This window comes from Varroa destructor, unplaced genomic scaffold, assembly GCF_002443255.2.
Source record: "Varroa destructor unplaced genomic scaffold, Vdes_3.0 BEIS01000003.1, whole genome shotgun sequence".
Classification (NCBI taxonomy): domain Eukaryota; kingdom Metazoa; phylum Arthropoda; class Arachnida; order Mesostigmata; family Varroidae; genus Varroa; species Varroa destructor.
In genome coordinates, this window is record NW_019211456.1 from 835,081 (window position 1) to 848,477 (window position 13,397).

Sequence of the window (13,397 nt, forward strand, 5' to 3'; positions counted from 1 at the left end):
GGTAACTGTTGCAAACGCTACCAACGACACGTAAAATAAGAAGGAATTTAAAGTTCTCTCGAGACAAAAATATTGTGAATTGGGACATTGTAATATGTCTTTTTATCCATCTGTCTGTGTCTCAAGTAAAACGTGATACCAAAGATATTGTGCTGCATTTCTATGAAGGAGTCAGAACTGCCCACGGGTGCACAGAGGTTTTCTCTAGTAGGTTAGCTGAGTGATGATATTTCAGTGGAAGTACTAGGAATAGCATCATTAGTTGTTTTCAAACAAATAGTCGCAGCTTGACAAACACAGCATAAAATGGGCGCGAGTGGACGGCGCGGTGTAACCGCTGGTTACCGGATTCAAAGTAAGCCGCTGCGCAGAGTATGAATCAACAATGGTTTGCTTCTTTAATATTATTATCGACGTCATTCGCAACTTTTATGTATTCATCTACCCCTGTAAAATTGTTCGAGCCAGCCAATCACTATGTAACACACACAAACATATATTCTCAATTACGAAAAACAGGACTCGTGTGTATGGTGCTACCAGTGCATGCCACTTGTGCTTTTAACCATCAATTTTCTTTTCGACTCTAGTAGGTGTTTTAATAGGAAAATCCTGTAATCCTAAGGATTGAGTCAGTCCTTCAGTCTTTATCTTTGCAGCTACTCTTTAAACAGATGTAGTATCTACTTTTGGGGGCGAAGAGAGGGGGCGGTGGTACTTCAAAATGAAGTATAAACTTGGCAGCTAGTGGCACCCATCTGTACCTAAATACATATGCCCGTGCGTATGTATATAGCTGATAAAAGCTGCCCACTCCCGTTAAGCGATCTTCTTTTCAGTTGAGGAGACATTATTCAAGAAAGATTAATTCAGCTTCCTAGTATATTCAGTAGAATACTACCGATCTTTTGATAAGGACAAACATACTATTCAATACGTTTAAATTAAAAGATATTTTTTTCTGCTATATTATATGAATGTCGGCGTCACTGAGTTCACAGTTATCGTTCGCATAATTATTATTATTATTATTGTTATTGCTAAATTATTTTACAACATATAATGTACATATCGGTGTGCATATACGGATGTTTGAAAAGTTTGGTATAAGTATACCTCATAGTTGGACAATTTGTTCTAATATTCCTTAGCCTTTAATCGTATAGGATGGTCGTTGAAACACATAGTCGACTATCGAGAGTAATCTTCGAAGAGATCTTCAAATTAATAACCGAGAGGTACAACCACAACAACACAGAATTTCTGAAATAAGCACATTCACAGGTGCAGATTACAAGTGTAGCAATAACATTGCTTTGGAGTATCTTTCCTACACAACATCTAGTGATATCATGAAGAGCATTGGCGGTACCTGTTGTACCACTACAGCCATCATCGTTATGAAGAATACAAACAACAACAGCAGCAGCGTTGTGGTCGATGTCTGCAAAGTTTTCGTAGTGCTTCGATATTGTGTGCTCTTTAAATTGGTACATTATGTACGTCGTTACGCCCACATGACTAAAACTAAAGCCAATGTGGTGAGAAAACAAAGAAGCGAGAAAAATTATTTCAAACTAGGTTTATTCGCTTGAGCTGTGATCCTCGGTCGTCACCAACAGGCTTTCATTCTACCGCAGCGAGCTTTAATCAGTCACTGCGTCGTACGCGCAGTGATATTTTTTTTTGCTGACATGTAAACATCTTCTACTCTTAGTAATAATAATAACTCGCGTCCTACAGTCGTTCTAAAAAGACGAACACGAGGACGACGAACAGGCATCTCGCATGGCTCGATACTCCTACAACTCGACCCTATCGTAACGCCGACGCGTCGGCCATCGATCTCAAATGATGAGAATCCACGGCAGAAAAGGATTTTCTATCAGCGCGAGTACTATTCCCTATTCGGTGCCATTCGAGTGTCTTGCAAAAGGGCGCTTCATCGTGAAAATGCGAGGCATAAAAGTAGACGAAAAACTTTTGGCAGAAATAAAAGAATAGAGTGTTTGACGAAAATAAGAAAGAGGACTCACATTCAACTGAACGGTTTCGGGTGGGTTTCTGTCATCTCCACTAGCTCACATTCCTGGTAGATTATCATAAGTATAAAAAAAACCTTTCTTATTCTACTACACTGATAAACATCAGGCCTATAGGCTATCGACCGAATAATGCGAGATATTAATTTGCTTACCTAGCTAATGGCTTCATTCTGACGGCTAAGGCTTGACTAATACAGAAACCCGCTCCTCCGGTGGCGAACCAAAATGAGACGGGTCTCCCTGTTGTCACTCCACGGCCAAGGCCCTCCGACAACCCCGTCATACTCAAACGAAAGCTACGTGGGCCAGATATGTCAAGGGGATCCTTAATTGATGTTTTGCCCAAGTACCATTCTTCGCGATAGTCGAACTCCTGTAGATTCCTGATTAATTGGGGCACATTCACGTAGTTGTCATCGTCAAAATGACACCACCACCTGATAGTTTTCGGAAAAATCAATAGAACGAACATGTATCAAATCAGTTTAATATGTATTACGACAAAGCGAATACAACCATAGAGAGTATTGAGCAGTAAAGTGTGTAGTAAAAAAACAATCGAAATGTAAAAAAAAAACAATATACTTACTTTTTGCGACTTTCAAGATACCTGTCGAATTCTGCTGCCATCTTACAACACAGAGCGCGACGATTGTGTGAAGGCGGACAGCGTGTGTTGATGAGGTGATTATCTGCAGGTTATATTAAAGATCTTTTAACAGATTAACACACATGTAGATACTTTGATTGGTTACTTACCTAACTAACCCGTTCGATTTCAGATTTTACTTTAGAACTTAGCTGTACTGCTTTTACTCTCCGAGCGATGATCTGCTCACACCAATACATGAAGCGCCCCCTAGCCACCGCCCATTCACAAAAGCATCGCCACATTAGAACGATTATGTAGGCCAAATTAATTCCATATATTTGATCCACTGGTGCCTGATCTTAGTCATAATCTCTCAGCTTTGAACTGTAGCCTCCATTAGTGGATCCCATAAATGTTCACAGAATATTTTTAGTGAAATACGGACTCCACTACTAAACAACTGTAACGTGTATATTGTATAATACTATATTTGCAGTAGTTACTCAAGTCTTTATCAAAATCTTATCTTGGCATGTTCTTAACCCAGAGCGCGTTCTCAGAACAAAAGGTACCCAATAGTCGGGAATATCAGAATAAACAGTGCGCCGGAAGCCTTAGTCATCGGCGTCTATTGCCTACGTTTACGCTTTTTCTCAAGCAAGCAATGGGTAAAACACCTTCAACCAAGAGACAACTGAAATGGCACGCCGCTACGGCGAACGTTTAAAGCAGACATTGTTTGATGCGTGTTCGATTTCTCCTTGACGTATTCAATATTGAAAACTGGCATCACAGTCAGCGCGTATCGCCCGTTAAGAAAAGATATCTGTGAGAACGATCAGCTACCGCAATAAGTAAATAAGGGAGGTCATGCTTTCAAGTATAACGAATCGAGGTATAACAAAGCTTGGAAAAGTATCTCAACATTTGTATATTAGATGATAACAAACGCCCGGATAGACAAGAGAATCGTTGTATGAACTTTAAACGTTTGGCATTTCGTATCAAAGCGAAATACGTTAGCGGGGTGGCAAGGCTGCTATTTTAAGTCAGTTTGACCTGAGTCACAAGCTTTTAATCCGAATACAAGCCGAAACGATTTTTCGTAGATTTGTGTCTTCAAAAAGTAAACTTCCATACCTTAATTAAGGCTTAGAACTCAGAAAAGAAAAAAAAATTTCCTGTGAGACAAAAAAATGCTACCATTTTTTAGCAATGACGGACGGACACGCCGAGGTTGGGCGGCCGCAAGCTTCTGCACCTCACGGATTCCCTGGCAGTAGCAGCAAAGGAGGTCAGAAAACTTAAGAGCTGGAAGCTGTAATGGGCTCCGAGCACTAGAGAGTCGGCTAAAAAACTAAAACGTCTTTTTATAAGTTCGGTATATTGGCGTACTTACAAGTTTTTTGGCTAAATTCTTCGTCGTCCTCGTCCGTAAAGAAGTACGTCTGAAAAGAGAGTCAATACACATGAAGGAGATATTAGATGGTGTTACCAATTGCAAAATAAAGCTAAATAAAAGTGATTCAATTCCGTGTATGTTTCGTAGCATATCTGACTAATGTTGAAAATCGACAATGCAAAAAAGACGCAGGAAACCGTCTCAACCCGAATTTTTCTCGAGCAAATAGACCCAAACGAGCAAACCATTGTAAGTTCGAATATGCGTATATGTAGTATAAAAGATGATGGATGCAGGACGAAACTAAGAAGTCAATTTTCATGACATTGCCTTCTCTGAATGACATAAATATAGGACTAAGTGAATGCGCTTTCAATAGAAACTGAAGCAATAATAATTCTTCAACGGTTCTCAAAAAGGGCACCACTACAATTTGTCGGATCGAAGAGGAGGGCAAAGATGACGAGGAGAGATTTTGCTTGATTTTCAACAAAGACCTCATTCAAGGAAGCAGGCAAGCCCTCAGAGGTAGAGCTTCAGGCGGACCTGGTGGCAGATAGTTGCTTGTATGCGAAAACAACGACGGCAACAACGACGACTGCTGCCTCGTGCGCTCCCTGCCGTCAGACCGGTAGCAATTTTAACAACCGCGGCAGTGTTTCGAATGAGGTAGGTCTATCCTCTCACTTTAAGCGGCGCGGTAAGCACAGAATGTTTTCAAATACCGACCACACGGATGTTTGTGTCCGTTTGCTGCGTATTGGCAGCGTTTAAATTTCGGCTACATATATTTGCCTCTAACTGGCTACATGATTAGAGATAGACGGGGCTGGTAAGGAGCTCGATTTTACATTGCATTGCCCATAAAGGTGTTTGAGATTTACTAGTAAGTTTGAATACCTTTTTAGGTTACGCAGATTTATTGTTCATAACGGGTTCAAAGGGCAGTAGAATTTTTATTCTTTGTGATAAAACCGAGGTAAACATATAATGTGTAAAACTCGTTCAGTGAAAAATCACAAATAGCGCAAAATTCAAATCAAGACTGTCGCACTACGTAGAGGCTCTTTTGAGCCATATATATATATATATATATTCGAATTTCATCTTTGCCGCAGAATTGAAATTCCCGCTGAAAACGCATTCACAAGTCGAGATGCGCATTTTCAGCTTTACACTTCTACTGACACAAGGCCTCCCGACGTAACCTAAGCAGGCCAGACGCATTCAACGGTTGGACATATCTTCAGTTTATGAATTTTAGCATGAGTCGGCTATTGGTCCAAGGAGGCAGCTGCCCAAGGCGTATGCCGGAGAAACCGCTGAACGACCGTCATATGTTAGGTTCCCGCATACATAGGTCCAGCGTAAAGTTCGTGACCGAAAATAGTTTCGCGGAGAAACGAGCGTATATTCTAATCGTTGTTTATTTGTTGCAGCTGATATAAAGCTATGGCAGAATACAGGCGACAACGTTTGTATGGGGTTTACTGATCGTCATATGTTTTTCACGTTTAAGTAGGCAGCACTTTGTAATCTCCGTTGCTGAACTGTTACGGTAGAAGCACTGAGAAGAAGTATGAAAAGTAGGCAAACCTGAATGTTAATTGGAAAATATTTGTCTAGCGGTGTTGAACCTTCCGTAGCAGCATCCTTACAATCGTACAACCCACGTCTTATATAATAACGCTATAGCCACTAAACACGTCCAGTAAAAAAGAAATTGAATCAGTCTCGGCAAACCGATAAAGACGCGTACGTTTGTGATGATTGGCATGGTATCCTTGGTAAAGCAGTTAAATATTAAATAATAACAATCTGGGTGACGGTTCCGCAATTCGGAGAGACGAGTCAAGGTATTTAAAGGAAATCTTTTTTCAGTTTTGCATTGTTCGCAATACGATAATATCCTCACACTTCAGGTCAAGACGTGCTGTTATTCTTTTTATTATAAAATGTACGGCTGAATACTGGATACGCGAAACCTCGGACGACAGTTGAAATAAAGTATGCTTCTTTTAAGCATGGGGCGCAAAAGATTGTGCTGTTTTGTTGTTGTTGCATCAGTAAAACTCGAAAAGGACGGTTCTCTTTTGAAAAAGAACGAAGGCTTGTCAACTTACGGGTTAGGCAGTCAGACCTAGCAACTTAGGACGAAGTGGCACGACGCAGCTTCTTGTCCGGCTAGTTGTGGAACAGGCGGACGACAAACTAAGTAACCGATCTTCCCGCTTAGCCCTCTCTATTACATTCAGTATGTAGCCTTATTCTCCCAGAAATCAATGCCCCTCAAAGCGCATCTTCTTAACCATTGAGGATAGAAGGCCATGATCAGATGATAGTTCTCAGGGGAGTTTCAATATTTGACCTTCTCTCTCATTGTAACGTTTGATGATAATTAATTTAGGCACACGTTATCACCTATGTTATTATTATTGCATATTACAGTTTCGATAGAGCTCCTCCAGCCATAATAAGCCATTCCACAATATCGATAAATCATTATTAATATGTTTTTTTTTCCTTGAAACCCATCACAGCCCAAGCCTTCTCAATAAATTCTAAGATAAAAATAATCGGTCCAACGACTCCACATCCGTAAATGTTAGCGCAGCAAACAACCCAGTTACAAAAGATACGAGATCGAAGCAGATGAACCAGCACGTATCGTAATCACGACATATACGCGTATCTGCTGAAGCGTACTATCCTTTTATATTCTATTCATATTATCCTGCATGTTTTACGACAGGGCATTTTCTATTCGCAACGCTTTTTGCGTACAATTTGCATCCACGAAACGTCGATCCAACAGCAGGAATATGCAGACGCCGAGTCAAAATCGACTTGAAATACAAAGGATGCAATCTGTCTAAGCGGCGCGGCGTGTTGATGGGGTGTGTCTCCTTCAAGCAGTGATTAATGTTTGCGGATAAAATAAAAAAAAAAATGATAATAACAACAACAGCCTCCCGATATCGTCATATAGTTTTGTTAATGGTCGCTTTGAAGCATCGTCGTAGACTAACTAGGCGCACGTTTCTCTTCAAACTGATCAATCATTCTAATCGATGATCAAAGCAGATGACTGATTTGTGTGCTTCAGCTCTAGTAGCAGATGCTCATTGTTTTTTTTTACTGTTTCTTGGTCCATCTAGATATGATGTGATATACGACGACACTGCTTGATCAAATACTCATTGTTGGCCTTAGTATTTCTCTTATCCTTAGCTGGAAAACCGGCAGAAGACGGCCAGCAAGGAAAAAGGACAACTGACATTTTGTTTTGTCATCACTGACCAATGCGAAATGTTACGCGCGCAAATATTAAGCGGTAATGAGTTCAGAAGCAAGGCGGGTCGATGCGTCCTCGTTTTTGTAGGCTATTCATTAACAACTGGTAGACGACTGTATACGAAAGTAGTGTATACGTGTTAATTACTCGATTGCGATACATCTTTAGGCCACAATGTACTTATCCAGATTAAAGATGTCATTTCTCTGGTACCGACATAGTTCTAAATACATCTGTGACAAAATTGAAAGTGATTTATTTATTATCTTAGATCAATGTATAAAGTTATGTTGACAATCGTCTTGAAAAGAATAGGAAATGAAAGAAAGAGAAAAGTACATATGGTTCTGAAATAATTAAACGAACGAAAAAAACAAGACTACTACCTGATCTCTTGCGAGTCTAAACCATGTCTTGAGAATGACATCTAGCCTCTCCCGATGAAACTTCTTTGTCGTCTTGACGGAAATGAACAAATCTTCAAGGGCTAATAATGGCTCTGAAAGAGGTTCAGTACTGGTCGGCACCTGAAGCTTCTTGGCGGCCTGCACAATATGTTCTTTTCTCGAAATGGTCACTGCCGCCTTTTTTGGCACTACGATACTGTTTAAAGGTATTGCTTCACGGAGTGGAAACTCCGCTACGGAATCCTCGTCGAGAAACGAAAGGCTAAGTGTTTCAGGCCGTCCGTGTGAGTCCACCTGAGCGGGCCGATTACTATCGTTAACAATAGTAATATGCGGCCATGCTAGTAAAAGTAACATATAAAAGCATACACCAGCACAAATGGCCACTGCCTGCAGCAAACTGCGCCGATTTTGACTAGCAGTATTAACGAGCTTGACTGGGAGCTTGTCACCGTCGGACGCAACGAACCATGACGTAACGGTATCCATTATTGTAGCGTTATTCACTGCTACCGCCATGTTCCGTAGTCACTGGAACGTATCAAAGGACGTCCCTTTACGAACGTCCTTCTGTAGCGGAGCACACGTTTGAAATTCACAGACGCGTCACAAACAGAAACTTTTCTTTACATAATGACACACTTCTGAATAGTTGACCTGACACTGTTATCCTCCACATTGTTGTTCATTTATGGCATTACTTATCTGATGGTAAATTTACGACGAGGATCAGTTGCTCATCCCGTTGCGTTCAACATTTACACCAGTCGTCATGGGCAACTCCCGCACTATTTAAAAAATGCCTAGTTCAACAAGGAAGTCGGAGCTAGCAGTGGGACTTAGTATACCGAAAGGAAGAAGGTTGCAGTCAGCCACAATCAGTCGATTTGTACGGCCATAGTCGTGCGACTGAAGCAGGATTTGTATCACAAGCGTCTCAAAGCTTGCTTCGCGGCGAATCACCCCCAACACCTTTTTGAATAGTCGGTCGCTCACTTGCCCGGGGTTGATAGCGATTCAGTTTTAGTATTTGGTTGGTTCAAGAACCAAGAAGAAGACATGGGAAAGGGCAGCGCCTCCACCTCCTCGTTTCATTCTAACGGCGGCCACTGCAGCCGCGATCTTTTCCTCGTGTTGTTCATTCGTTTGTTGGCTCCTTCGAGCTAGAAGAAGATAATAATGGTAGCTGCTTCTGCCACCGCAGGAAGACTCGTCGCGCTTTTCGGCCTCGTTTTTCTCTTTCGGTAGCCACATTTTCTGATGACTAGACCCAGTCTCGGGTTAAGCGCGCACTCTCCATGGATAGTTTCAGTAGGTGGGTTATGTTTTGAGGCGAAGGAAGCGATTCGCTGTCCACCTATATAGTAGAAGAAGAAGAAGAAGAAAGCAGTTAGGTGGGCACAGAAAGCTCTAGGAGGTATTCTTAGGAATCACCAGGTAGACCGGCGTGTCGGATAGCGCTGATCGTTGTTCTTGGTCAACAAAGACACCCGGGGGCTAGGGGTTAGTATGCGTAGGGGAAAGCGCGGAATGTGCCAACTCTTAGGCCAAATCACCAAAATTCTGTGGGGCGACCAGCCGGTGGAGAGGGTGGCACTGGAGGCCAGATACTAGCGAACACGTCGGCCTTGGCTCGCAGCAACCTCCCCCCCCCCCCCCGTTCGTCGCCTAATAATAAGGTGCTCATTGCTCGAATCGTTGTTGGTTGCTGTAGAAGTTTGACCGCTAGCCCGACATGAAATTGCTTGTTCCGTTCTCGTGCAATCGATAGACCTATTACTCGCTACTCCGAGCGTTGACCAACAAGTCCTCTGACCTGTATGAAACGGCTAGGACAGCTAAGGCCTACGTTGTAGGTAGGAGTTGTGAAGATTCAACAGGACTGGCAGAAATAAAAAGCTCTTGTCGTAGTGGAAGAATCGCGAATTCATCGAAGCAATCCATTGCCTTCGATGGGCGCCGAAGGTTTGAATTTCGCCGCATAAAATCAAACTATAAGGGATTACTGCTATGGCAGAAATTCGGTTTTTACCTATAACAAGTTGAGACATAGGCTATTTTCTGTAAACCTGCAGAGAATCGAATTCGTATGCATTTTTGCTACAGAACCAAGTTACGTTCAGACTCGTTTTGTTCACATTCTGGATTTCAGTTGATACCCTACTGATTCTCTAATTTTGCTTTTGTTATAGACAAGTAATTGTAAGTTCATGGATCCCTCATGGAAGAAAATATAGAGTCTGATGGGTAGATCCAAACACGCAACGACTAATATCTGTATTTCTACGGAGTATTATTAAGGGCGTGTTTTGAATTCGTGCGGGCATGTCTGTCACAATGGTTTAACGATTGCCCTTCGCGCTGCTCGAGCCAATTCGCTGTTTAAGCTTGTGCTCAGGTGGCCGGTTCAGGCATTCAATATCGTCGCTAGCCCTTTTCGATAGACAGACACTTTGGTCAAAAAAAGGAAGTTAAACATTTGTGAAGCGTTTGTTCTTACACATATGTATATAGCCCAAATAGAAAAAGTTGTGGTTGTCGCATTCGGGCTCTGGGACTGGACAACAAAACAGTAGGTCGAAGATATATGTAATTTTGATACAGCCATGGCGTACAGCTGTGTTTAAATGTTGTAAATTTAAATTCATGCCGAAAATGTAAAGGATTGCTACAAACAAGCTGAGGTTATCTCTAATTCTAAAATACTGAAAAACCTTAATATTGTGTTGCCCATAATATTATTATACGTTAAAACTTCCCTGATTTCTAATACAAAATAACATTGAAATTTATCCAGTGAAGAGTTTCTCATGTCATATACCCATATATATTATTCTGTATAACTGCAAAACTTAAGAAAAATGAAAACGGTAAATTATCAATAGAGCTCATTAAAGGTAGGTATACGATGTTGATATAATATCCTATTCTTATTCAAGTATAAGCAGTAGACAAATCTCATGATATAATTCTCAGATGTCGTCTATGATTTAAGAGTTTTTTTTTTATAACTTTTAAATTTTACTGTTAAACTTCGCAGATCGTAATGTCAGTACGTTCCATTGCTAATTCTGTTTTTGTCTTTATCTCAATGATCGTGTGCTTCTTATCCTTGAAATGAAATTTAGCTGTTTACAGAAATGTTATTATTTTGCCTAAATGAGTATTTGAAATAAAGATCGATACTGACTCAGGTTTCATTTCTTGATTTATAAGCTTCATAAAGGACTGCTTCAGGTGGAAGGACCTCAGTCGCAGCTCTTGATTAAGACAAAAAGACGCAATTTCAAGGGTTCTTTCTTGACTAACTCTTTGTCTAAGGTACACACAGTTTTCGGCTTTCTGAATACTGTTACCGAAACAGCAAAGTGTGTGTCTTTTGCGTCGGAGCTGCGCGACCTTAAAGCCCTGTCTTCCCGGCACTGATCTAATTTTTTTCAATCTTCAGACGAGCTATCGGCTGAAACGATGCAGACGAGCAGCGATAATTAAAAATAGCCAGAAATGATTGCCAAAGAGCATAAAGTACAATTTTAAAGTGCAAACAGTGAAAAGTAAAAAAAAAAATTAGAATATATAGTGTGATCTGTGGACCTTGCACCAGTTAACTGCTGAGGTTTCAGTGATGACTGATCTTTTTCTGGCTATTTTAGGTATTTTTGTGTTTAGTCTATTTATATTAAATATATATACATTTTTTTTATCAGTCTTGTGTATCTGCCCATCTGAATAACGTTATTGGTTGCCAAAAATGGTCCTGTTTTTATCGTGTGGAGCTTTTATTATTATTATTCAGTTGTTACTTATTCTTGAGGCAATCGAATTCAACGGGCTCACGGAGTTATGTGAATTCTATAACGGCTTTCCTAAATGTTAATCCTACAGCGGTTGGATAACAGGAACTGTTGTCTCTCAAAAGTGATATCTCTCAATGATTACGACCACAACCCAGTCTTTAAGACCATTCGGTCACCATTTTGAGCAATTGTCAATATATTTTATGAAGCCTCGTCGAATTGGTCATTTAAAGCAGTTACAACGATTTTAGAGGACCTAATCCACTATACGTGTGCCTCTGCCGTAACATAAGGCACCCCTACCTGAGAAGCAAAAACAAAAATCTGTAGAAGGAAGCGCTTGTTAATTGTATGAAAGACGTCGGTAGCACGGTGTTCGCTATCGGCTAGAGACACTATCACAATACTGAGAAAGGGTTCATTCTCGACTTTTCGTCATGTTACGACAGAACCGTGATAATCAACAACAACGGATTTTACTTTAACATAAGCAGACTGGTCTTCTTGGCCCGTACTTTTTAGTTCTCTTTTTTTCATTTGTTTGTGCTTGTACAGTCTCCCTTGTATTTATAGTTGCGACTCTTGTCGTAGTTATTCAACTTCTCCTGGTTGGAATCTGCGGGTCGTCAAACTTATCAGCTAGCGGAATTCCACTAGGGATTAGACACGGAAAAGGTTCACAATGCACATTATGCTTACAATAGGCTCGAGCCTCTGAACAGATCATATCATACTGGGTTTTGCGTTCCCCTGTTCTCAGTAGCCTGCGTATAGATATACGTAGAAAAGGCCAGTAGTAGACAACCAGACGAGGGCCGGCCCGGTTGCTGCAGGTTGGAACAGTCGCAGACATCGAATTGCAGTTTCGAGTCGAACTAACACGTGGCCATAAATGGTGCTTGTTACTCTGGCATAAGGAATAACGAACATGATCCATCTTATACAAGTCAACTTGAAACTAGTTAACAGGAGCAAATAGTGGATGTGTGCAAAAACCATAAAATGGAATATATATGTTGAGCCTTTGAATAATATGTACGAAAGAACAAAATAAATCGTAACGACCTCGAAGACTCTGCCTCTAAACGAACCCCCATGCATAGAATAGCAATCAACTAATATCGAGTTATACTAATTGAAAAAGTCTTAAATGATAACACGAAAATGCGTTTCAATGATGGCAGTTGTCGAATTCGTTTTGTAATCCTGAAGATAACATGATTTATGTTGAAAAGAAATAAGAGTGATTCCTTCACTCCTAAAATATTTCTCCGGCCCCACATGATAATATGAGTATATGTGAGTAAGAGACCCTATTATTGCAAACCTTAGAGTGCAGGGGCTATTCATACTGAACACAGGTGTAAATAATTTGAATTGGGTTGTCTGCACCTGGTGTCTGGGACCTGCACTACCATGCTTTTCTCTAGTTTTTCTCAGCTCATGCGCCCATTCTAAGCTTCTTCGAGTGGGTGACAACTATACCCATTTAGTGCGTGTAACTCTGCAAATAATGGGGCAAACTTCAGTCGTAGTGAAAATTAGATGACCTTTTTTCAACAATTGTAATAGGTGTCATTTCCTAGTCGATATACGCCAGCTATGACTTTGCTGTTCTAGCTGCCATTCTACTTTACAAGACCGTGGAACACATACGGTGGTAGTACTTTATGCACAAATATGCAGCGATCTATATATTATGAGCAACTAGTACGTTATGCTTGGTAGTTCTGCTGAGGGCGCCTATTGGTTTTGATTTTCTCAGTCCTACATAGCGTTGCTGCAGACGTTTGAAACCTCGAGTATTTGTACTTGGGCGCCACAACTAAGCTGTGGTATCCAGGGCAACCAGCAGTCAA

General features: G+C 40.9%; 1 protein-coding gene across 1 annotated transcript in view; it reads right to left on the reverse strand.

Annotated features, from left to right (window-relative positions):
• Window positions 1-8,772, reverse strand: part of LOC111247283 (fringe glycosyltransferase-like) — a 17,861-nt gene extending 9,089 nt beyond the window's left edge. Inside the window, exons 1-4 of the mRNA XM_022798001.2 lie at window positions 7,721-8,772; window positions 4,037-4,085; window positions 2,635-2,737; window positions 2,198-2,482 (exon numbers count right to left, since the gene is read on the reverse strand). Coding sequence (XP_022653736.1) covers window positions 2,198-2,482; window positions 2,635-2,737; window positions 4,037-4,085; window positions 7,721-8,260 — 977 coding nt within the window. The 5' untranslated portion in view covers window positions 8,261-8,772. The remainder of the gene's footprint in view (window positions 1-2,197; window positions 2,483-2,634; window positions 2,738-4,036; window positions 4,086-7,720) is intronic.
• Window positions 8,773-13,397: the final 4,625 nt, after the last annotated feature.